The sequence below is a fragment of the Henckelia pumila genome, chromosome 3 (genome assembly GCF_033568475.1).
Source record: "Henckelia pumila isolate YLH828 chromosome 3, ASM3356847v2, whole genome shotgun sequence".
In the NCBI taxonomy this organism is placed as follows: Eukaryota; Viridiplantae; Streptophyta; class Magnoliopsida; order Lamiales; family Gesneriaceae; genus Henckelia; species Henckelia pumila.
The window spans coordinates 155,748,394-155,774,029 of record NC_133122.1 but is presented as its reverse complement, the minus strand read 5'-3'; the positions used below and the strand labels follow the sequence as shown (position 1 = coordinate 155,774,029).

The 25,636-nt window shown below is 36.4% G+C and overlaps 1 protein-coding gene across 1 annotated transcript; it reads right to left on the bottom strand.

Annotated features, from left to right (window-relative positions):
- Window positions 1-36: 36 nt before the first annotated feature.
- Window positions 37-16,676, bottom strand: LOC140889788 (uncharacterized). The gene is made up of 3 exons (XM_073297514.1): window positions 16,475-16,676; window positions 15,239-16,378; window positions 37-164 (listed from the first exon to the last, which is right to left on the bottom strand). The coding sequence occupies exons 1-3, from the start codon at window positions 16,674-16,676 to the stop codon at window positions 37-39; spliced, it is 1,470 nt and encodes a 489-aa protein (XP_073153615.1).
- Between the last annotated feature and the right edge of the window lie 8,960 nt (window positions 16,677-25,636).

The window sequence follows — 25,636 nt, the reverse complement described above, 5'->3', positions numbered from 1 at the left end:
AAATTGAACCAGGTGGTGCACTCCAATGGACAATCCTTATCCAATGGTAGAAATCAAGGGGTAGCGTCTCCGTGCACCGCGTGCAAGCTTCTTCGGCGGAGATGTACGCAGGATTGCGTATTTTCGCCGTATTTTCCTGCCGACGAGCCCCACAAATTTGCTAGCTTTCACAAAGTGTTTGGTGCCAGCAATGTCAACAAGATGTTCCAAGTTGGTTTTTGTTTCATTCCCAATATAAATCGAAATTTTTTCAAGTTTTATTGCAAAATATAATGTCGAGTGATACAGGTGGTTATTTTGGAATCATTTGGGTCCTTGTAACTTTTTGGTTTTTATTTATATTTCTATTAACTTTTATTATTCATGATATATTAATTTTAAAAAGAAAAGGCGTAGTATTATGAATAATTATAAAATCTTTGTGAAATAAAACTGAATTATCTAAATTTTTCGGATAATAAATATGGTGGAAGAAAAATTTACTTTCAACATTTAATTTCCACGCTGCCACATTGCTTTATTACAACTTTTTCACATTTTAATTTTCTCATAAAATCAACCTTGATAATGGATGGCAACTAATTAGAAAATGTACTTATAGGTTGTTTTAAAAAAAGAATAATGTGTAGATCATACCTAATAAAGTTTCTTGATTTCATGCAAAGATTGGTTCTATATTATGCATTTTGTTTCTCCGTCTGTTTATTAATTTTCTTGGAAATCATATTTCAGGGTTATCTGGTACCTAAGAAATCCACATTTCCTTCTGGGATGAACGCTTTGGATGACCATGTTCATAGAAAAGGACTCTATGTTGGGAATATACTCGGCCGAGATGATAAGACAGGAACATTGACATGGCCGAGATGAACATGAAGAATTCGATTATTTGTTATATTTGAATGATTTTTGTTATATTTGAATGATTTATAATATTGAAATATTGTATATTAGATTTAATTTTCAAAAATTTTGAATATTGAGTGATAATATATATTGAAAATTTGTGAATTAATTTTTTTTTATTTGAGAAAAGACAACGCTTTTTAAACGTTGTCGTAGGTGAAAAAAGCGTTGTCGTTACTAAAAAAGACAACACTTAAATAAAAAAGAGAACTCTTTTTAAGCGTTGACTTTTTCAAATATCACAACGCTTTTTATGCGTTGTCTTTGCTCAAAACGACAACGTTTTTTTAAGCGTTATCTTTCATCGCGGCCTTGCACAACACTGCTACGACAACGCTTTTTTGTGACAAAGAAAACGCGGAAAAAGCGTTGTCGTTTTTAGATACGACAACACTTAAAAAAGCGTTGTCTTTTCTAGAAACGACAACGCTTTTTCTGCGTTGTCTTTGACCGTGGTCTTTTATAACACTGGCTACGACAACGCTTTTTCGGGGACATTAACAACGCGGAAAAAGCGTTGTCTTTGGCCGTTTTTCTTGTAGTGATCTATCGTCATCTCATCAGACTCGAAAATAAGGTCAATCTGACCTTGGCATATGAATCCATTCATATCTTATATCATCATATCATATCATATCGAATTAAAGATCCACTACCGGAGATGTATCGACAACATCATAACATAATCAAAACAATAAACAATTATGTGATTTTTGCGGGACAACTCAAGAAGCTTCATTCTCGAGTTACAAATCCCTGACTTGCGATGTCGTCTTATAACTTCTCGTTTTGTCTCGGTTCTTGAAGCTTCAAATCTGAAACATAACAACAAGAACTCATATGTCATAATCTATTCAACTTCACATACAAATCTGCTCACTTTCATTATTCCATTCTCAAAGAACAACTTCAAACCTCAAGAAAATATTCTTCGGTTCTAAGGCGGATTTTTTTAGTCGATCAAACTCTTGTCAAAGCTGAAAATAACGTGGTCATGATCTCAATTTATCAGCAACACATTCAATCATATTCAGCTCTAATAACAAGATATCAAACTAGCTTCAAATCGTTAACCGGCGGCGTAACGACTGCAAATCGGTAACCGAAACGATATCGAACTCGAATACCAATCTCATATACGTCACAACCAACTCTTATTAAAAATAAACCATCAAAACCCAGCATAATCATATGCTATACAAATCGAAATACATGCTGGAATAATCATAAATTCATTCAACCACTAATCCTCAACCCGGTTTCGATATTGGAATACATAAAAGCTCAAGAACACCTATTCATGTTCATACTCTGATTTTTTTTAACATACAACATCTCAAAACAGATTGAATCATGAATATACTTACACCAAATCGAATCTTGTCTCAAGAGGATCGCAGCGCTATGTCCGGAATTGAAATCGAATAACCGGATCAAATGATACAAAGATTTGAAGATGAGGTCTCCAGAAGAAAAGTGAAGTCTCGGCTCTTGCTTCTGAAATATCTGAATGAATTAGTCTTCTTACACGTACAACAAGATGAATCATCAATTACAAAATTGGATAAATACAAATGAAATTGCAATTTAGTCCCTAAAACTTCAGAATTTGCAATTTAGTCCTCGGCCCTTATTTTTATTCAATTTCAATCCTAAATAATTTAAGAATATTAGAATATAAATCAAAACTCTAAAAATTCTCAAATTAAATAATCCCGGATTAAAGTTAAATAATCTTGGATTAAATCAAATAATCCTGGGTCTTACATTTCTCCCCCACTAAGACATGAGTTCATCCTCGAATTCATAAGAAATCTGTATAAGCGGTCTGTATGCACATAAGATAAGAAATAACATAATACTGAAGAAGAACTCACATCAATGGAATAGATAGGAAAATTTCTGCCTCATATCATCTTCAGTTTCCCACGTCACTTCTTCAACTCCGTGTCGACTCCATTGAATCTTCACCAATAGAATGGTCTTCATCCGGATTTGCTTTTCTTTTCTATTGAGTATCTGAATAGGCTTTTCAGAATATCTAAGAGTTTCATCGAACTCAGCTTCATTAGGTTGCAAGATATGAGATTCACCAGGTTGATACATTCGAAGCATCGAGACATGAAATACATCGTGGATACCAGATAAAGATGTAGGAAGAGCGAGTCGATAAGCAAGATTGCCTATCTTCTCGAGTATCTCATACGGCCCAATAAATTGTGGAGATAACTTTCCTTGCTTGCCAAATCTGACTGTGCCTCTGAACGGTGAAATTTTCAAGAACACTCTATCTCCCTGTTCAAAACATAACGGCCGTCGTCGAATATTCGCATATCTGGATTGTCTATGATGCGCTGTTCTAATTCTCTGTTGAATCAACTTTACCTTCTTAGTCATCTGTCTGATCATATCTGGTCCCAATTCAGGTACCTCTGACACATCATCCCAATACAATGGTGATCGACACTTCTTTCCATACAGTGCTTCGAATGGAGCCATCTCAATACTAGTTTGATAACTGTTGTTATATGAAAACTCCACAAGTGATATTGAATCTTACCATGTAATACTAAAATCCAGTACTACAGCTCTAAGAATATCCTCAAGAGTCTGAATAGTTCGTTCAGATTGTCCGTCAGTTTGAGGATGATAAGTGGTACTCAAATGTAAACGCGTACCTAAATATTGCTGTAGACTATGCCAAAAGTGCAAAGTGAATCTCGGATCTCGATCAGATACAATCGACTTTGGCACACCATGTAATCGTACCACTTCTCGAACATATAAATCTGTAATCTAATCATGACGATAAGTCATTCGATATGGAATAAAACATGCAGATTTCGTCAACCTGTCAATGATCACCCAAATAGCATCGCATCCTCGGGATGACCGTGGCAATTTCGTCACAAAATCCATGGAAATATGGTTTCACTTCCATTCAGGAACAGATAAACTTTGCAATAAGCCACCTGGTTTCTTCCTCTCCGCCTTCACCTGTTGGAAATTTAGGAATTTTGATACAAATTCAGTCACATCAGACTTCATTTGTTTCCACCAGTACTGATTTTTCAAATCGTTATACATTTTTCTGCCTCCAGGATGTACACTGAATCGACTACAATGGGCTTCTTTCAAGATATTCTGTCTCAAATCTGAAAGATCGGGAATAACAATTTGGTTATTCACATACAAAATACCATCAATACTGACCTTATACTCGGATTGATGCCCTGATCTGATCAGTTAAATCGACTTCTGAACACTTAAGTCTGATTTATGTGCTTCTTTGATTCGAATCAACAATTCAGGCTCAGCACTGATACCACAAATTCTCATTGGTCTTCTATCTGTCTTAAATATTAATCTCGAAATACAGCAATCTTCAATCAAATTAGATACACCTATAGTAGACAAGGATAAAGAACATACCTTCCTACTTAGGGCATCTGCTGCTGCATTTGACTTCCCTGGATAATATTTGATTTCACAATCAAAGTCTTTCAATAAGTCAAGCCATCTTCTTTGTCTCGTGTTCAGCTCAGATTGTGAAAACAGATACTTCAAACTCTTATGATCAGAAAATATTTCGAATTTCTCACCGTATAGATAATGTCGCCAGATCTTCAATGCAAAGACGATAGATGCCAATTCAAGATCATGAATTGGATATCTGACTTCATGTGGTTTCAGTTGTCGAGAAGAATAAGCAACAACATGTACTTTCTGCATCAAAACACAACCCAAACCTTGATGAGAAGCATCACAATACACAACAAATTCACCAGTACCTGAAGGGATTGTCAATACTGGTGTTGTAGTCAATATTTTCTTCAGCTAAAGAAAACTAACTTCACAAGCTTCAGACCAAACAAACGGTGTATTCTTCTGTGTATGCTGAGTAATAGGCTTTGAAATAGACAAGAAAATCTTTGATAAATCGACGATAATAACCTGCTAAGCCCATAAAACTTCAAATTTCAGACACAGATGTCGGTCTCTGCCAACTGATCATTGCTTCAACTTTGCTTGGATCAACTGAAATACCATATCCTAAAATAATATGGCCAAGAAAAACGACTTTCTGCAACCAAAATTCACATTTTGACAACTTTGCATACAATTTCTTGAAAGAGTGGGTGCCCGATGAGCCAACTTGTGGCTAAGGGCTTTTATGACTCTATGTATAAACAATCTTTTGTTTAATATAATTTACACTTTTATAATGGCATTTACTTTATCTTTTATCATAGTATTATGTTGTGACATACTATAAGATGTTTATATGAAGACCTTGAATATACTATAGTGTATGTAAGATGTGGTGGCACATGGGGATGGCTATCATGAAACACATCTTATAGTCACTGTATATTCTAAACAGTTCCTAGTCGATTGAGCCGTCCGTTAATAAGGATAAGGATCGCTCAAGATTGAGACTAGCATTTGCGATGCCAAGTACCACGTTTCATTGGTATGGAACATAGAGATGTTCAAAGCATGCAAATGGATATTCATACGATGAATGATCGAACTACCCTATCCGGATTTTCCAAGTGGTTATCACTTATCGAGTGGATAAAGTCCGCGGTTTTGGTTGTACACCATTAGTCCTTACTACTTGAAACATCATTGAGACTCTATATGCTAGTACTGTACTTTGACTCGTTTACCGACTCTATTGGGGTCATCAGGTGTCGGGATTGGGTACAGTTACGACACATATAGGAGTCGATGCTTTGTTGTCAAGGATTCACCACATACTTGTGAGTGTGGATATCCTATGCAATCTGAGGAGATATTAGTGTGACGAATCTCTGGCCAGAGTACATGATTTGTTTTAAGAAATGGTTTTTTAGTAGCACATGCGATGTCACTATTTGATCTTCAAGATGTATTGCATAGTTATCGAATCTCGAACGACTCTCGATTTACCAATGGTTGTTGATTCGATCGGGATATTTGGATGAAGGGACCGTACTGTACGCTAACCAAAATCTATTGGTTCTTGCAGGTACTATCAGTGATACCTAGGGAATCATGGGGCGATGTTGCTAGGCGCTCTTACCATGATTCGATGGGAAAGTCGGAAATTGTTGTTCCGAGTCACAAGGAGTTGTGAGCCCACGGCTAGCTGTATTCCTGAACCATTGAGGGTCACACAAGTAATGGATTTTTAATCCCCGTTGAGATAATTAAATTTAAAGAGTTAAATTTAGTGAATAAAGAAGTGGGACTTCTTATATCAGAGTAGAAGAGTAAGATTTCCTAAAATGACATAAGGATGGGCATTTTTGGAAATCACTGAATTCGGATTCAGAAAATTTATCTTAACTTTAAAAGATGCAGAAATGGTTTCTGTGCACATTGGTGAAATTGGTTTATCAATCTGAGTCACGATGAATTTTATATTAATTTCTGAATATGCAGGCTTTGCTTGTCAGGCTTTAACTTATGACTAATGGGCCCTAAGCTGTTAGCAGCCCACATTATAAATAAGTTATTGCAGTGCAAAAATTAGACACACGTCTCATAATTTTCGAACACTAGGGTTTTGATACCTAGAGTGGCCGCCCCCCTCTCTGTGTTTTTCTCTCTGAAATCCAGTCTGTGAATTTCGAATTTGCAGTCTGGTTTAACGGATCAAATTCGTTAATTCTCTTCGTAGAAACTTCTGATAGATTTTCTAGTGCAATCAATCAGAGGGATTCGAATTCTGTTCGTGGACCTGATTGAAGAATTGTTCGTCCATCAGTTCCTGGGATATACAACAAGAGCAGAGTTATCTGTTGGTGTCCATAATCTCGTTTCGAGATTCAAGGTAAAAATTTAATTGTTATTTAATTTTTACACGCACAATTTAATCGTAAAGTTTTGATACCCATGATATGGAATCGTTCCATATAAAATTTTAAAACTTCCGCTGCACCGGGTATCAATTCTGATTGATCTGAACACTGTTTTCCAATAGTGGTATCAGAGCCAGGTTGCTCAGATCAAGCGATTAAATTAATCGATTGTACAAAATTTTTAAGCCTTGGTTTTTTGAAACAAAAGGATTTTAAAATTTAAAATTAATGGGAAAACCCGGGGCAGCGAACGTCGCTGCCCAGGGCCGCGCACGGCGCTGCCCATGGGCAGCGATTTGATTGCTGCCCAGGGCAGCGATCGTCGCTGCCCAAGGGGCAGCGACGGGCTGCCCGGCCTGAGCCCCTTTGGGGCGCGGGCTGCCCGGGATCGTCCCGGGCGGCCCGGGAAAATTAATTTTTATTTTTAATTAAAATTTTAATATGTTAAAATTTTATTTTTGGTCCGATCAAAAATTGTTTTTGATTGGTCCACGAGGCGTCGGATCGAATTGTTCGAGTCCGAAAATTTTAAAATTGATTTTTGGATAAATTTGAATTTTTGAAAAATTTATAGATTTTATCCGTTAAATCAGATTTTATGAAATTAATTATTTTTGGTACAATTGATGATAAGATATGATCTTATGAAAATATTTAGTAAAATATGATTTTATGTATAAAATTGGATTTTATATGTAAAATATGATTTTATTTGATAAAAAGGTAAAATATGATTTTGTATGTAAAATAAGATTTTATATATGGAATATGATTTTATCCTTTTTAATTTAATTGCCATTGCATGTTATCCAATAAATTACTTTGAATTAAATATTATTGGATAAGGATGATCGATTGCCATGACCAATATTATAGGTGTATGTTAGGTTGTTTACATTTGACTTTATTATTGATTGTTGGGTTTTATTAATGGGCCTGGTTTATGGCCCAAATTTGATTTTATCATTTGTAATAAAAGTGGGACTGGTTTATGGTCCGTTTCCACCCCTACAATGTATCCGTTTATTTGTCATAGTAATTTATTGTAAATTCACTAGAAATAGTGGGAGTTTTTGAAGATGGAGGTGGGACCAGCAAGCAATGATAAAGACTGAAGAAATGTAAATTGGAAGCACAAGGTAATAGGATTGCATTGCATACTTGCATATCACCTAGGATTGGACTTAGACTCGTGATTGGCAACCACGGGTCGATTAGTAATGGAATCGATCATCCTAAAATATAATATATGATATTATCGTTGTATGCATGTTTAGACTAAATTGTATGAATCCCGCAAGCATACAAATTTTAAATGATGAGAGAAATTTTCAAAAATTAAAATCCCTCATTTTAAATATGATTTAAAATTGATATCAAGATAAATAAAGAAAATTTAAATATTGTTTAAATGTTCCTACCTTCCATCAACGATCAATGTATGAGATGCTACCCGCGGATACGGTCCGGCTCATATTATTGGGGGGGGGGGGGGGGGGTGCCCGTTCGTCGAAAAGCTGTACATTGGATCGACACATGTTGTAAGTTGGATGGAACTCCCATGGGATTGGCTCATATTATTGGGGATCCACATGGCGACCGTCCATCACAACTTTATATTGATGGGTCATCTTGACATGTCACAATAAACGGCGTCATACTATTGGGCCCTTATTGGACATGAGGTAAAAACATGGAGGTTGTTTTGGAAGCAATTGGGCTCTACCTTTTGAAAATTATGGTTGGCTGATATTATTCGGGACTATAGTTTGTCAATTGGACTCCATGTTCCCACTAAAGAAAATGTTTCTCGTTTTCACTAGAGGGTAGTGAAATCGTTAAAATAGTGGGAGTGAGATTTATAAAATAAATTTCGCCTATTTTATGTCTTAGTAAATTAATTAAACAATCACTGATTATTGTCTGTTTCTTTTCAGTATTTCATTAAGATGAATTCGCGCAATCCACTATTCTCTATTCTCGAACAAAATAAACTGACTGGCGCAAACTATACGGAATGGTTCCGTAAGTTGAAGATTGTCTTGACCTCGGAGAAGATGTTCTACGTGTTAGAAAAATCTCCTCCGAAGGAAGCACCAGCTGATATAAGTCCGGAAGAGTTGGCCAAACTTGATAAATGGTGGGACCATGATATCAAGGCCAAATGCTATATGAAAGCTTCGATTTCTGATGAACTCCAAAGGCAATTTGAGGATACCGTGAATGCTGCTGACATTCACGTACAACTCAAGGAACTTTTTGGGGCTCAATCGAGAGCTGAAAGGTTCGCTACTGTAAAAGAGTTAATGACGTGTCGCATGCGTGAAGGAACTTCGGTCCGTGATCATGGGGTACGCGTGATTTGGCTCATTCAGAAGTTGGTAACGCTTGATTTGGTATTGGAGCATGAACTCAATGTAGACTTATTACTTCTCTCTCTTCCTTCATCGTTTGACGATTTTGTGGTGAATTTCAATATGAACAAGATAGATGCCTCCCTTGAAGAGATGGTCAATATGCTTGTAACTTATGAAGCCACTTTAAATAAGGATAAACCGGTTCTCTTGGTGGGCTCCTCTTCTTCTGCTAAGAAGGGGCCAAGTACAAAGGGTAAGAAACGTTCTTCCCCATCCAAGAAAACCGGACCCGAGAAGAAGAACAAGACTAAGGCTTCAAACATGGAAAAGTTCAAGGATGTTTGTCATCACTGCAAGAAACCTGGTCATTGGAAACGTAACTGCAAGGAATATCTAGAGCAGTTGCGAACTGCGAAGGTATGTTTTATATTGAAATAAATGTTTCACTTAATACTACTTCTTGGGTATTGGATACCGGATGTGGATCTCACATTTGCAATGATTTGCAGGTGATGACAAGAAGTCGCAAGCTTAGAATGGGTGAGACCCAGCTGAGGCTCGGAAATGGTTCTAGAGTTGAAGCCAAAGCTGTGGGAGACGTTTATTTAATTTTACAGAACGATTTTAAGTTACTTTTGAGAGATGTTTTATTTGTTCCAGACTTGATTAAAAACATTATTTCTGTTTCTATGCTTGATAGAGATGGTTTTTCTTGCAATTTTGTGAATGGGATTTGCAATATTTACAAGAATGAATGTTTGATTGGAAATGGACAACTTGAAAACGATCTATATAACTTAAAATTAAAAGACTTTCCAATAAATTATGTTGATAAACCGGTAACAACGAACAAAAGGAAAATCGATAGTCAAAACCCGGCAAACCTTTGGCATGCTAGGCTAGGTCATATTTCATCAAGGAGTATGAACAAGCTAGTGGGAGAGGGCATGTTTGATATGTCTGATATTAACTCTCTATCTACTTGTGAGTCCTGCCTGAAAGGAAAAATGACTAAATCTCCTTTCAAAGGAAAACCTGAGCGTAGTCAAAATCTATTGGATTTGATCCATACGGATGTTTGCGGACCATTTAGTATTGGTACAAAATTTGGTCACACCTACTTCATTACCTTTACTGATGATTATTCTAGGTATGGGTTGAAATATAAGTCTGAATCATTTGAAAAGTTCAAAGAATTCAAGGCTGAAGTAGAAAACAAACTAGGTAAGAGGATTAAAGAACTTCGATCAGATCGAGGTGGAGAATACTTGAGTACCGAGTTTTTGAGCTATCTAAAAGAGAATGAGATTCTCTCTCAGTGGACCCCTCCTATGACACCTCAGCTTAATGGTGTTTCGGAGCGTCGCAATCGAACTTTGTTGGACATGGTTCGATCCATGATGAGCTTCACTGAGCTCCCACCTTCGTTTTGGGGCTATGCTCTTGAAACGGCGGTATTGTTGTTGAACAACGTTCACACTAAAGCAGTGAACAAAACACCATACGAGTTATGGAATGACAAAGCTCCTAAGTATTCGTACTTGAGGATTTGGGGATGTCCTGCTTACGTGAAGCAGACAGTGGGAGATAAGTTGGATAGTCGATCCACCTTATGGTATTTTGTAGGGTATCCGAAGAATTCAATCGGATATTATTTCTATCATCCTACTGAAACAAAAGCGTTTGTTTCAAGGAATGCCACCTTCTTGGAGAAGGAGTTCTTATTGGATAAGAAAGGCAAGATGATGGAACTCGAAGAAATTCGAGAAGAACCCAAGATACAAAATAATGATCCTACACCTCAGGAACCATTGATTGACACGCCTATTACTAGAAGATCCGAGAGGACTTCTAGGCCTCCTATTAGATATGGTTTTCTTCTTGAAGGGGGTCAAAGTGAACCCGACATTGGATGTGATCCAAGAAACTTCAAGGAAGCAATTTCTGATGCAGATTCGAATTTATGGCTTGAAGCTATGCAGTCGGAAATAGATTCGATGCATACAAACCAAGTTTGGACTTTAGTAGATCCTCCCGATGGAATTGTTCCAATAGGGTGTAAATGGATCTATAAGAGAAAACTTGGGCCTGATGGAAAGGTACTTACCTACAAGGCACGATTGGTGGCAAAAGGTTATACTCAAAGACAAGGAGTTGACTATGATGAAACTTTTTCACCAGTCGCAATGTTCAAGTCCATAAGAATTCTTATTGCCATAGCAGCATGGTATGATTATGAGATATGGCAAATGGATGTGAAGACTGCATTTCTTAATGGAAACATTAAGGAAGAAATCTATATGATGCAGCCCGAGGGATTCACATCCATGGGAAGCGAGCATAAGGTATGCAAGCTTCAGAGATCGATCTATGGTCTCAAACAAGCATCAAGAAGTTGGAACCAGAAATTTGATGAAACAATAAAGGATTTTGGTTTCATCAAGAACCCGGAGGAACCATGCGTGTACAAGAAAGTAGTTAAGGATGCTATGACATTCTTAGTACTTTATGTTGATGACATCTTACTCATTGGGAATGATGTAGGGATGTTGCAGTCAACAAAGATATGGTTATCAAATAGATTCTCGATGAAGGATTTGGGTGAGGCGTCCTATATTCTAGGGATACAGATCTATAGAGATAGATCTAAGAGAATGATAGGACTTACTCAAGCTACCTACATCGACACTATATTGAAAAAGTTTTCAATGGATGAGTCCAAGAGAGGACATCTACCTATGTGTCATGGAGTCTCTCTATCCAAGTCTATGTGTCCCAAGACTGACGAAGAGATAGAGAAAATGACACACATACCATATGCGTCAGCCATAGGGAGTATCATGTATGGGATGATATCCACCAGACCGGATGTGGCATTTGCTCTGAGTGTCACGAGCAGATATCAAGCCAATCCCGGTCAAATGCATTGGAAAGCCGTGAAGGATATTCTTAAGTACTTGAGAAGAACTAAGAATGTATTCATGGTTTATGGAGTAAGAGAACTGAAATTGGAAGGCTATACCGACTCTAGCTTCCAAAGTGACGTGGATGACTCGAAGTCAACCTCTGGATTTGTGTTCATGCTCAATGGCGGTGCTATCTCTTGGAAGAGTTCCAAGCAGGACACCACAGCGGATTCCACCACTGAGGCAGAATACATTGCAGCATCAGCTGCTGCTAAAGAGGCCGTTTGGATGAGGAATTTCGTCCAAGAGTTGGGCGTTATTCTTGAAGCTGTTGGTCCAGTCCCGGTGTACTGTGAAAACACGGGTGTCGTTGCTCAGGCAAAGGAACCAAGGTCTCATCAAAGATCCAAACACGTACTGAGGAAATACAACATCATCCGGGAGATCGTGGAAAGAGGAGACATCACTGTCGAGAGAGTGGCCTCTGCAGACAATATCGCTGATCCACTTACTAAGCCCTTGCCAGGACCATTATTTGACAAACATCGCGAAGCAATGGGACTACGTAGTATGACTAGTTGGCTTTAGGCAAGTGGGAGATTGAAAGAGTGGGTGCCCGGTGAGCCAACTTTTGGCTAAGGGATTTTATGACTCTGTATAAACAATCTTTTGTTTAATATAATTTACACTTTTATAATGGAATTTACTTTATCTTTTATCATATTATTATGTTGTGACATAGTATAAGATTTTTAGATGAAGACCTTGAATATACTATAGTGTATGTAAGATGTGGTGGCACATGGGGATGGCTATCATGAAACACATCTTATAGTCACTGTATATTCTAAACAGTTCCTAGTCGATTGAGCCGTCCGTTAATAAGGATAAGGATCGCTCAAGATTGAGACTAGCATTTGCGATGCCGAGTACCACGTTTCATTGGTATAGAACATAGAGATGTTCAAAGCATGCAAATGGATATTCATACGATGAATGATCGAACTACCCTATCCGGACTTTCCAAGTGGTTATCACTTATCGAGTGGATAAAGTTCGCGGTTTTGGTTGTACACCATTAGTCCTTACTACTTGAAACATCATTGAGACTCTATATGCTAGTACTGTACTTTGACTCGTTTACCGACTCTATTGGGGTCATCAGGTGTCGGGATTGGGTACAGTTACGACACATATAGGAGTCGATGCTTTGTTGTCAAGGATTCACCACATACTTGCGAGTGTGGATATCCTATGCAATCTGAGTAGATATTAGTGTGACGAATCTCTGGCCAGAGTACATGATGTGTTTTAAGAAATGGTTTCTTAGTAGCACATGCGATGTCACTATTTGATCTTCAAGATGTATTGCATAGTTATCGAATCTCGAACGACTCTCGATTTACCAATGGTTGTTGATTCGATCGGGATATTTGGATGAAGGGACCGTACTGTACGCTAACCAAAATCTATTGGTTCTTGCAGGCACTATCAGTGATACCTAGGGAATCATGGGGCGATGTTGCTAGGCGCTCTTACCATGATTCGATGGGCAAGTCGGAAATTGTTGTTCCGAGTCACAAGGAGTTGTGAGCCCACGGCTAGCTGTATCCCTGAACCATTGAGGGTCACACAAGTAATGGATTTTTAATCCCCGTTGAGATAATTAAATTTAAAGAGTTAAATTTAGTGAATAAAGAAGTGGGACTTCTTATATCAGAGTAGAAGAGTAAGATTTCCTAAAATGACATAGGGATGGGCATTTTTGGAAATCACTGAATTCGGATTCAAAAAATTTATCTTTACTTTAAAAGATGCAGAAATGGTTTCTGTGCACATTGGTGAAATTGGTTTATCAATCTGAGTCACGATGAATTTTTTATTAATTTCTGAATATGCAGGCTTTGCTTGTCAGGCTTTAACTTATGACTAATGGGCCCTAAGCTGTTAGCAGCCCACATTATAAATAAGTTATTGCAGTGCAGAAATTAGACACAAGTCTCATAATTTTCGAACACTAGGGTTTTGAGACCTAGAGTGGCCGCCCCCCTCTCTGTGTTTTTCTCTCTGAAATCCAGTCTGTGAATTTAGAATTTGCAGTCTGGTTTAACGGATCAAATTCGTTAATTCTCTTCGTAGAAACTTCTGATAGATTTTCTAGTGCAATCTATCAGAGGGATTCGAATTCTGTTCGTGGACCTAATTGAAGAATTGTTCGTCCATCAGTTCCTGGGATATACAACAAGAGCAGAGTTATCTGTTGGTGTCCATAATCTCGTTTCGAGATTCAAGGTAAAAATTTAATTGTTATTTAATTTTTACATGCACAATTTAATCGTAAAGTTTTGATACCCATGATATGAAATCGTTCCATATAAAATTTTAAAACTTCCGCTGCACCGGGTATCAATTCTGATTGATCTGAACACCGTTTTCCAACATTTCTCCTCTCGTAGAGTTCTCAATACAGTTCTGAGGTGTTCAGCATGATCACACAGATTCTTACAGTAAATCAAAATATCATCGATAAAAATAATCACAAAGTCATCTAGATACTTTTGAAATACTCTATTCATCAATCCCATAAATACTGTTGGTGCATTCGTTAGACCAAAAGGCATGAGTATGAATTCGTAATGGCCATACCTGGTTCTAAATGCAGTCTTAGGGATATCCTCATCAATTACCCTCAGTTGATGATAGCCAGATCGTAAATAAATCTTTGAATATACTGATGAACCTTGCAATTGATCAAATAAGTCATCTATACGAGGTAAAGGATATCGATTCTTTAACGTTGCTTTATTCAATTTTCGGTAGTCAATACATAATCTCATTGATCCATCCTTGTTTCTAACAAACAAAACCGGAGCGCCCAAAGGAGAGATACTCGGTCTAATGTATCCTTTGGCTAAAAGATCTTCAAGTTGTTCTTTCAGTTATTTCAATTCAATTGGTGCCATACGGTATGGTGCTTTCGATATCGGTTGTGTACCTAGCATCAATTCTATACTGAAGTCTACCTCTCGAAACGGAGGCAATCCCGGAATCTTGTCTGGGAAAACATCAGCGAACTCACTAACCACTGGCAAATCAGCCAATTTCGGGCTAGCTTTCAATACATCAACTGCGTAAATTATAAATCCTTCTTCCCCTTTTTGCAATAAATCAGTCATAGAAAGAACATATATCAAAGGAATTCTGGCTCGTGAACCCTTACCATAGAACTTCCACTCGTCAGCCATCTCTGGTCTGAACCTCACAATCTTCTTACAGCAATCAACTGTAGCTCTGTACTTGGTTAGCATGTCTATGTCAATAATACAATCAAAGTCAGATAAGTCAAGCACAATACAGTCTAATTCAATCTCATTACCGTCATAGTACAATGAACAGTTTTGAACTGAATTCATGGATACTTTACCTTTTCCCAAGGGTGAGGAAATAGATACAATAGTAGATAATGACTCGACAGGTAATGAATGCAATAACGCAAATTGTTCAGAAATAAAGGTATGAGAAGCTCCTGTATCAACTAGCACATAAGCAGGATAACCGCAAAGAAAACAATTACCTGCTATTACATCATCAGGTGATGCATGTGCCTGCTCCTCAGTCAGTGCAAACACTCGATCTTGATGTCTTGGAGTTTGACTCACAAAATGAATTCCTCCTCCTCTACCTTGCTGCTGAGTCTGTGGTTGTAACGAATGAACAGAAGATGTAGATTGAGCCACTGGTCTTGATGATCCCGTACCTTGTGACCCTCCAAGACCCCGCTGTGGGCAGACACTCGCAAAATGTCCGGTCTGATTACAGATGTGACAACTTCCAAACACTCCTTGACATTGGTCGCTGGCATGACGACCTCCACACTTGGTGCAATACACCTCAGAACCACTAGACTTATGTCCAGCTCTAAACTGTTTGGATCCACTCGAGCTTGAAGAACTACCTCTAGACCGCTTAAGCTGTTTTGTTTTACCTTTAAAGAAATTATTCTTACCACTGCTAGAACCTCCTTTTTCAAATCGAGGTGGTGGTGGAATCTGTGGCTGTTCCTGGGGTTGTCTCACTGGTGCTGGCACAAAATGTACTCCTCGTTGTCTCAATAACCCAGCTTCAGCCCCCTTTGCACGATCAAGAGCATCGGCAAAATTGTTCGGTCGTCCCGCATTCACGAGAGTAAAAACATCTGGATTCAACCCGTTAATGAACTGGTCAGCTTGAGCTTCATCACTGTCTGCTATATGGGGAGCAAATTTTAGCAGGCTCGTAAATTTGGCAACATACTGTTCAATGTTAAATTGCCCTTGCTGCAAGCTAGCAAATTCCGCTCCTTTCTTCTTTCTATAAGACACTGGGAAGAATCGTTGATAGAAATCAGTTTTAAAAACAGACTATGTAATGACCGTACCTCGATGCTCTAGTGCTCTTCGTGTTGCTATCCACCAACCTTTTGCAACTTCATGTAGTTGGTGTATAACAAGTTTGACTCGACGATCGTCGGCATAATCAAGAGATTCAAACAACTCTTCAATATCCTCGAGCCAACTCTCACATTCCACAGAGTTTTCAGTTTCTTTCAGCGTTGGCGGTTTAAATGACTGAAAGCGTTTCAATAGAGTTTCCATCGGAGTAGCAGTCATATCCCCCATATCTCTCGAAGTACTACCCTATTCAGTTCTAGGAATTTCTGTTGCCTGTGGCACTGTGGGTTCTACTCTTGGTGCTTCTGTTGCTTGCGGCACTGTTGGTTCTATCACTGCCTGTTTTGGCAAAGGAACTGTTCCAGTCTGTCTAGTCTCTGATCTTCGAGGCATATCTGATTATCAAACAGATTAGTACACAATGCAATCACAGATATAAAAAATCTGTTTCAGTCCTCCTCTGATTAGCATGATAATGCCTTCTCAAGAGATCGAGTTCTGATTCAGTCTCAGTCCACATGCTTCCAATCCAATCAGATAAGCAGATAACATGCAGTTCTCAAAGTTTTAAGTCAGTTCTGATAATAAACATACTTTAAGAATAAATAAACAACCAGATAGACTCGATCTACCCCGCTCATTCTAGTTTAGTCCAAGAACTAACTTCGCTCTGATACCACCTGTTGTGGGGTCTCGGGTTGCTAATCTCATTCTTAGGGCAATTAGTAATTAAACATCATTAATGGACCAAGGAGAAAAAGCAATCAAACAAAATTTTTTTTATTCAATGGTGGGTGCGCTCGGTCGGTTAAAAACTACCGACCGAGCGCCCCAAAATCTCCAACCTTCGGGTTGGAGGAAATGGAGCTGCGCTCGGTCTGCTCTATTCTGCAGACCGGGCGCTGCCCTGGGCAGATTCATGCTCTGCTTTTCAGCTGTGAAATATGATCCTTCCAACCACTCCAATCCATCATATTGAAGTCCCAAAACATGTATACATACATAGAACAAGATCTAAACATGATTACAAGAAGTTGATACATCAAACTATAGGTTTGGAATCCCACAAAAACAAGAAACTACATAAGAGTTCATCAACTTCTCAAGCACAATAGTCTCAAGTGTTTCCAACATGCTTGCTAGGCTTAATACACATCGTTTCAACTACAAACAACCCGAGTCCACATCTAATCTTCTCTCATGAGCTACCTTTGTCGACTTTGGCAAGCTTCTGCCCCATCTGTAGTCATGCACACATACAAAACAAGACAACAGCCGGAAACATCCTGTGAGAATACAATTCTCAGTATAATCAACATATACATGTGTTAAATAAATTCATATCGACTCTAAACATGTCAACTCAAGATTAGAGTAAACGCATATATAAAGAATTGATTCCTATCACACTCTTTTCCATCAAGATTCGTATACGATCTTGACATGGATATTCATCTATCGTCGTCTCATCAAACTCAAAAATAAGGTCCATCTGACCTTGGCATAAGAATCCATTCATATCTTATATCATCATATCATATCGAATTAAAGATCCACTACCTGAGATGAATCGATAACATCATAACATAATCAAAACAATAAACAAGTATGTGATTTTGGCGGGACAACTCAAGAAGCTTCATTCTCGAGTTACAAATTCCTGAATTGCGATGTCGTCTTATACCTTCTCGTTTTGTCTCGGTTCTTGAAACATCAAATCTGAAACATAACAACAAGAACTCATATATCATAATCTATTCAACTTCACATACAAATCTGCTCACTTTCATTATTCCATTCTCAAAAAACAACTTCAAACCTCAAGCAAATCTTCTTCGGTTCGAAGGAGGATTTTTCGAGTCGATCAAACTCTTGTCAAAGCTGAAAATAACGTGGTCATAGGCACAATTTATCAGCAACACATTCAATCATATTAAGCTCTAATAACAAGATATCAAACTAGCTTCAAATCGTTAACCGACGGCGTAACGACTGCAAATCGGTAACCGAAACGATATCGAACTCGAATATCAATCTCATATACGTCACAACCAACTCTTATTAACAATAAACCATCGAAACCCAGCATAATCATATGCTATACAAATTGAAATGCATGCTGGAATAATCATAAATTCATTCAACCACTAATCCTCAACCCGGTTTCGATATTGGAATACATAAAAGCTCGAGAACACCTATTCATGTTCATACTCTGATTTTTCTAACATACAACATCTCAAAACAGATTGAATAATGAAGATACTTACACCAAATAGAAGCTTGTCTCAAGAGGATCGCAGCGCTATGTCCGGAATTGAAATCGGATAAGCGGATCAAAAGATACAAAATTTGAAGATGAGGTCTCAAGAAGAAAAGTGAAGTCTCGGCTCTTGCTTTTGAAAAATCTGAATGAATTAGTCTTCTTACACGTACAACAAGCTGAATCATCAATTACGAAATTGGATAAATACAAACGAAATTGCAATTTAGTCCCTGAAACTTCAAAATTTGCAATTTAGTCCTCGGCCCTTATTTTTATTCAATTTCAATCCTAAATAATTTAAAAATATTAGAATTTAAATCAAAACTCTAAAAATTCTCAAATTAAATAATCCCGGATTAAAATTCAATAATCTCGGATTAAATCAAATAATCTTGGGCCTTACATTTCTCTTCACTAAGACATGAGTTCGTCCTCGAATTCATAAGATAAGAAATAACAGAATACTGAATAAGAACTCAAATCAATGGAAAATATCCTTTCGAGTGAAAAAATAAATAAATTACCTAGAATTTATATATAATATATATCACATTTATATAAAAAATTAAAAAAAAAAAAAAGGATGTTGTGCCTCCTACCACACGTTTATAGGGCATTCCCTTGTCCTAAAACATGTCAGTTGCAAGCGTTCATCATAAAAGTATATCAAACATAAATCTTAACCATAAACCTTCGTTATTTTCAAGCGTGCCCATCTAATTCTCTTCTTGTACGCAAATTTTCTTATGATATAATATTTGAGCAACGAAAAATACTTACGAACATAAATATTATAATAAGTTGCAGTTCCAGAAATGGCAGACGCCACAGAGATTAAACTTGTGGCAACAAGTGCCAATAGTATAGATCGTTGGATCGCCATATATAAATCGGGAGATGTACTTATGAAATTTATGCTAGCTAGTTGTATATATGTTTGATCTTACGCAAATATGCGATGTTCAGTGTGCTAATTAATACGTAGAAATACTGTACTATTTATAGCAACTTCTGCTCTTGAAACCACCCAGTTAACAGTCCCCGCACATTGTATAGGTCTTTCACTTATAGATTATAAAAAAAAAAAATGTGTAACGTTAAGTATTTTATTCTTTGTCAAAGGTAAATAGTTGATTGTGTACAAATTTTCTAAGCATGTTCTGGTATCCTAGACTATTAGGCATCAATTGGCTCATTAATGGATGATGGAAAAATGTATAATATAAAGATGATATATGATCAGTTATACTTTGATAAGATAATAGTGCATGACACTAATTCTTTGTACGTAGAACTTAAGCAAGCATTGGACAAAACAAGCTACAAGAGCGGATTTAGGATTTCGGCTTTTTGAGAGCACTTACAAAATACAGAAAAAATTAGATTGAAAAGGGTATCGCATTGACTTGTCTATCTTTAAATTTGTGTGAGAATAAGTATTGTGTTTGGTGTTGTCAACACCCATGACAATATGCAACGGAATAATAAAAATAAGAATAAATAAATAAAACACAGAGATAATTGTACGTGCACAAGTATACATACTTGTATGATAAATTGGGGCCAAATAATAACTTATTAAAGTAATATCAGTTTACAAAACTAATATTAGTGATTTCTATTAAAACTAATTTTTTCTTCAACAAGTTGATAAAACAAGTTGCATCCTAATACACATAATCAGAATAAACGAAACCAAAGAATGCATATTCTGTGAGCCGAAAACTGGAACAACAAAACAAATCTTCAAACAACACTTTTGTACGGTGTTGTTTTCCAATGTCTCCAACACGTCACGGCTACTCAACTAAAGTACGTAGCACGATACAAGGAAATCTTCAGACAATTCTTTGATCTCTCTCTATATTCTGCACTTTATTCTCTCTTCTCTCTTTGATCGATCCATCTGGGTGCAGCAATCCCTTGGGTATATATGGAGAGGTTTTCTAGCTTTAATTAATAGGATTGCTTAATTAGATTCCTATACAATATGGAAAGAAGTTTTTTAGCAGGAAAAAATTCTTTAAAATAAAATGAATCAAATATTCTAACTAAAGATAATCACAGTATAGAAAGGTAAAAATCATAAATCAAATCTCAAGAAGTCACTTATTCCTTTCAAAGATTAAATGAGAAAATAAGAAAATTCCAGCGATTATATATATTCAACTAAGCATCAATGGAATGTTTTTAACAAAACTATTTCTAGCTGAAAGGAATTCGACGTTTCTTAAAATTTTCAAAGTCTTCAATATATCATGACATCAATATAAAAATCTGTAGCAATTTCCCTTTCAATAAATATAATCAATGCATCGGAGAGAAAATCATCCTTCATTTTGTTCCGAAAAGCTTAGTTTAGCAAGGTCAAATCTACCATGTTAATTTTTTGTTAATACATGATCTATTTGCAATATGAAATTTCACAAAACCAAATTTTCACCTCTTATTTTATGATATATAATTTATTATATATCAAATGACATTTAAAATTAATTCTCGATTATTCGTAATTATACTTTAAAAATAAAAATTATTGATCGTAGCTTGACATTAAAATAGGAAGAGCTGAAGGTTTCGTTTGGACATGTATTTTATAAACGTTTTTAATTTTTTATAAGTGAAAAATAATTTAAAGTATGTGTTTAGATAAATTTTTTGTAAAATGGTTTTGAAAAATATTTTTTAAAAAGTATTATCCAAGTATAGTTTTTAAAGAATACTTGAGAGGTGTTTTTAGATGATTTTAGATTGGAACTATGTACAAGGATGAACAACATTACTTTTGAAATGTTAAAATATTTTTTATAGAATAGATGTCCAAACACATAGTTATTCTTAAAACAATTTTTAAAATATTTTATAAAAAAAATTTGGAAACACTTTTAAAAAACTTTTTATAAGTACAAATTAAAACTTTTTATAAGTACATGTTCAAACGGAGCCTAAGTATTTTTATTTTTTCTAGAATTGTTATTCATCATTATATTTTAAATACAATAAGTTTTTATACTAGCTAATTAATAGGTACTTACCGAGTTTCCATAATATAACAACAAAATCGTCATTACAAAACCGATAATCTTGTTACATAAATATAATAAAAAATGATGAAACAAATTTTTTTTGGGTTATGAAATAACGCTCAGATTTCTGAGTAAAAATTACATAATAGTATGAGCAAATCACACGCAAAAGTGAGTTTGAGCGTTCAATTGTAAGTTCAGTCGATCAAGGAGAAGTGTTAAGTCGGGCAAGGACAGAGTTGCAAGACGAATCGAAATTCAGATTAGCAATCTACTGTAAGTGGACTTACTGTTTTAAAGTATGATATTATGTTTTAAATGATTCCAGCATGTACGTTATGCATTCAAAGTATGAATTTCGAAACTGATTTCTAATGCACTAAAACTTGTGAACTAATATTAGTGGACTTATTGAAGATTTGTTTTGTTGTTTCATTTTTCGGCTCACAGAATTTGCATTCTTTGGTTTCGTTTATTCTGATTATGTGTTTTAGGATGCAACTTGTTTTATCAACTTCTTGAATAAAAAATTAGTTTTAATAGAAATCACTAATATTAGTTTTGTAAACTGATATTACTTTAATAAGTTATTATTTGGCCCCAAGTTATCATACAAGTATGTATAAATATCCAAGTATAGTTTTTAAAGAATACTTGAGAGGTGTTTTAAGATGATTTTAGATTGGAACTATGTACAAGGATGAACAACATTACTTTTGAAATGTTAAAATATTTTTATAGAATAGATGTCCAAACACATAGTTATTCTTAAAACAACTTTTAAAATATTTTATAAAAAAAATTTGGAAACACTTTTAAAAAACTTTTTATAAGTACAAATTGAAACTTTTTATAAGTACATGTTCAAACGGAGCCTAAGTATATTTATTTTTTCTAGAATTGTTATTCATCATTATATTTTAAATACAATAAGTTTTTATACTATCTAATTAATAGGTACTTACCGAGTTTCCATAATATAACAACAAAATCTTCATTACAAAACGGATAATCTTGTTACATAAATATAATAAAAAATGATGAAACAAATTTTTTTTGGGTTATGCTACATGTTATGTAATGGGGGTTATATATTGAGTTACACATTACATGCATTTGCAATTACAAAACTATGCTAGCTAGATGCACCTTTGAAAGAATTCTTTGAAATAAGATGCAAAAGATAATTTTAAAATTTCAAAACGAATATTGTGTAAACCAACATGTAACCATCATTAATGTACATATAACAATTTTCTAATTGTTTTTACTCAAATTTGAAGTTCTTGAGAGAAAAATTCCTTGTTTGGATATTTAATATAATACCTCTATCCCACATGAAAAAAAATGAATGATTTAAAAATGAGTTTATAATAGGCTATAATGAATTTCTATAGCAACTTGGGTTAATAATTTTCGTAATGCGAGGAGGAATACGAAGTAGTTGCTATAGAGACTCATTGTGGAGTCGTGCAGGCGTGGGCCTGGGCCCGAGACGTGACAGAATAGTATCAGTGATGGTCACCAGCCGACCGACCCCGAGAAATAAGTGCTATGCAGGGAAAAATGCTACGTGCATGGGAGCCATCTCTTGAACCTATAGAGTAAAGTGCTACACAATGGGATCCACCTCTTGAACCCGTAGGAGCCACCTCTAGATTCTCGGTGCTGGTGGATCGAGGGGTCAGGTCGTGACAAGGACTTCACGTTAATCTGAAGGAGGGTTGATTTTGATACCCCCCTATCCCACATGGAAAAAAATAAAAGATTTAAAAATGAGTTACCATGACGCTTAGGCTGTTGTGTTGTAGCGCTCTTACCCGAACCACTACTAAACATATATACTAATAAGCATGCATAATTAAATTTATCAACATCAAATAAACATAAAAAAACAATTTAAGTACATTTAAAACCCCAAACAAAAATAGATGATAATCTCAGTCTTAACATTAATACAATCACAACAGTAATCATAATTCTGCATGAGAATACAAGAAACCAAATAAACTTCAACCGAATCACCACCGAGAACTCAACTTGCTCTAGCCACTACCTTGGCCGTCCGATCTGTCCAACCTAAGACCTGCCCCATGGAATGGGGTGTCCAAGATGAAAACAAGGACGTGAGAGAAAATTTCCCAATACGAGAATGTACGAGTATACAAACCGATATGAATGATGTATGCAAATGCAATATGCTCGAATATCAAGGATCAAGTCTAGAATCCCATGATCAGTTTAGAGGCACCTGAGTGTGTAATCTCTGATCTACTCTAGGCATGTTTTGGCTCCCATACTCATCAACAAGACATGGGCCTACAATGTCCAAGGTCATCAGAGCCCGCGAGTCTCATCGGACATAGTAGCTCTCGATACCCAATCGTCCACAATACAGACAAGGCTGAGAGACCCAAACGAAACGAGGTATATCTAAAAAATATCAAGTCCAACCTGATATGTCATGCATAATTTTCCAAAACAATCAATCAGGTATAATGCAACATATAAGAATGCAACATATAAGTGTGTATACTATGCGTACCTCACTACAAAATCTAACAAAAGTATACTCGTCTGAACCTAAATAATACCAACATACTGAAATTACTATCATACTAGATCCAGAATTACTAAACATGCTTCTTAACTCACCGTTGAGGGGTTTAGGGTTATACCTACATCCATCGTGAGCCCGTTGACGACGTCTCGATCTGATGGTGACCTCTCCTCAAGCCGACACTAGCTTCGAAGCTTCCCAACAGTAAACTATCTTAGAACTGGATAAAAAACCAAAGGTATATGGATACAACTCGAGAGAGAAGCCTATGGAAGTCGGTGAAGGAAACCAGTGAAATCGACTCCTATTTATAGGCTGGATCCAGACTAGTTCAGAGGATCCGAACTTTATCTTATCTGACACATGCCACAATATCATTCGTCTAGTTGTATTACTTGGGATAAGATAATCTGAATTAGATTAGTCGGTGGATCCTCACATGCTGATCCTCAATTAATCAATTCATCAACAACTCTTTAATCACGTCTTAAATTATAATTTATTCAAATAAGAATTTTGGTTATTACATGTGTGATTTAAAAGGTTTGAGTTGTACCATTACTACCAACTATAACTTTTTGTAAAGCGGCATGCGTTCGATCTTAATATTGGTATCAGAGTCAATGTCATCTTCGATTCTCATTGATTGTAAATGGTGCAATTATTTTCTCTGCTTGATATTGTGATCGAGTCATGTCTCTTAGGCTGTTGTGCGATTTAAAATATTTGAGTTGTACATTTACTACCTGCTATAGTTTTTCATAAACCAGTAAACGTTCAATCCCACATTAATATCAAATAATAAATAAACCGAAACACTTAAAATTTGAAAAGGTTGGGATATGTAAGATTCGATTCTAGGTAGAGGTGTCAAAATGACTTGGCCCGTCGGGTTGGCCCACCCATCTATACAAAATAGGTGGGTTGGATTGACAATTTTTCAACCCGCCTAAAGGTGGGCCGGCCCGGCCCGCCTAATTGTGGGTTGTGATAGGTTACGGGTTGGCCCTCCAAAATCCTTCAAATTACACATAGGTCCGCTGGGTTGGCCCGTCCCGCCACCTAAAATAGGTGGGTTGGGTTGGTGTTTTCTCAACCCGCCTAAAAGGTGGGCCGAACAGTTGCGATGGGTTGTGGGCCGACCCGTTTTGACACCTCTAATTCTGGGTATCACAAATGTACACATGTTCTTTTCAATTATTTGAGCGGACCATTAATTTAGTTACTAGCAGTAGGGGCACATGCATTGCGTGTGTAACGAAAAAATATCATGTTTTTTTCTCAAAAGTGGAAGATGTAGGAGGTGAAAAAGTTGAAATGACATAAAAATCAGCAT

What these genes read in the sequence shown, in the direction of transcription:
- LOC140889788 (XM_073297514.1), bottom strand. Translation starts at nt 16,676, where the DNA reads ATGGGGGATATGACTGCTACTCCGATGGAAACTCTATTGAAACGCTTT. An exon ending in ACTACATGAAGTTGCAAAAG is followed by an intron (nt 16,379 to 16,474) that starts GTTGGTGGATAG and finishes GATTCTTCCCAG; the next exon opens with TGTCTTATAGAAAGAAGAAA. An exon ending in TGACGAGTGGAAGTTCTATG is followed by an intron (nt 165 to 15,238) that starts GTAAGGGTTCAC and finishes ACTTTGTGAAAG; the next exon opens with CTAGCAAATTTGTGGGGCTC.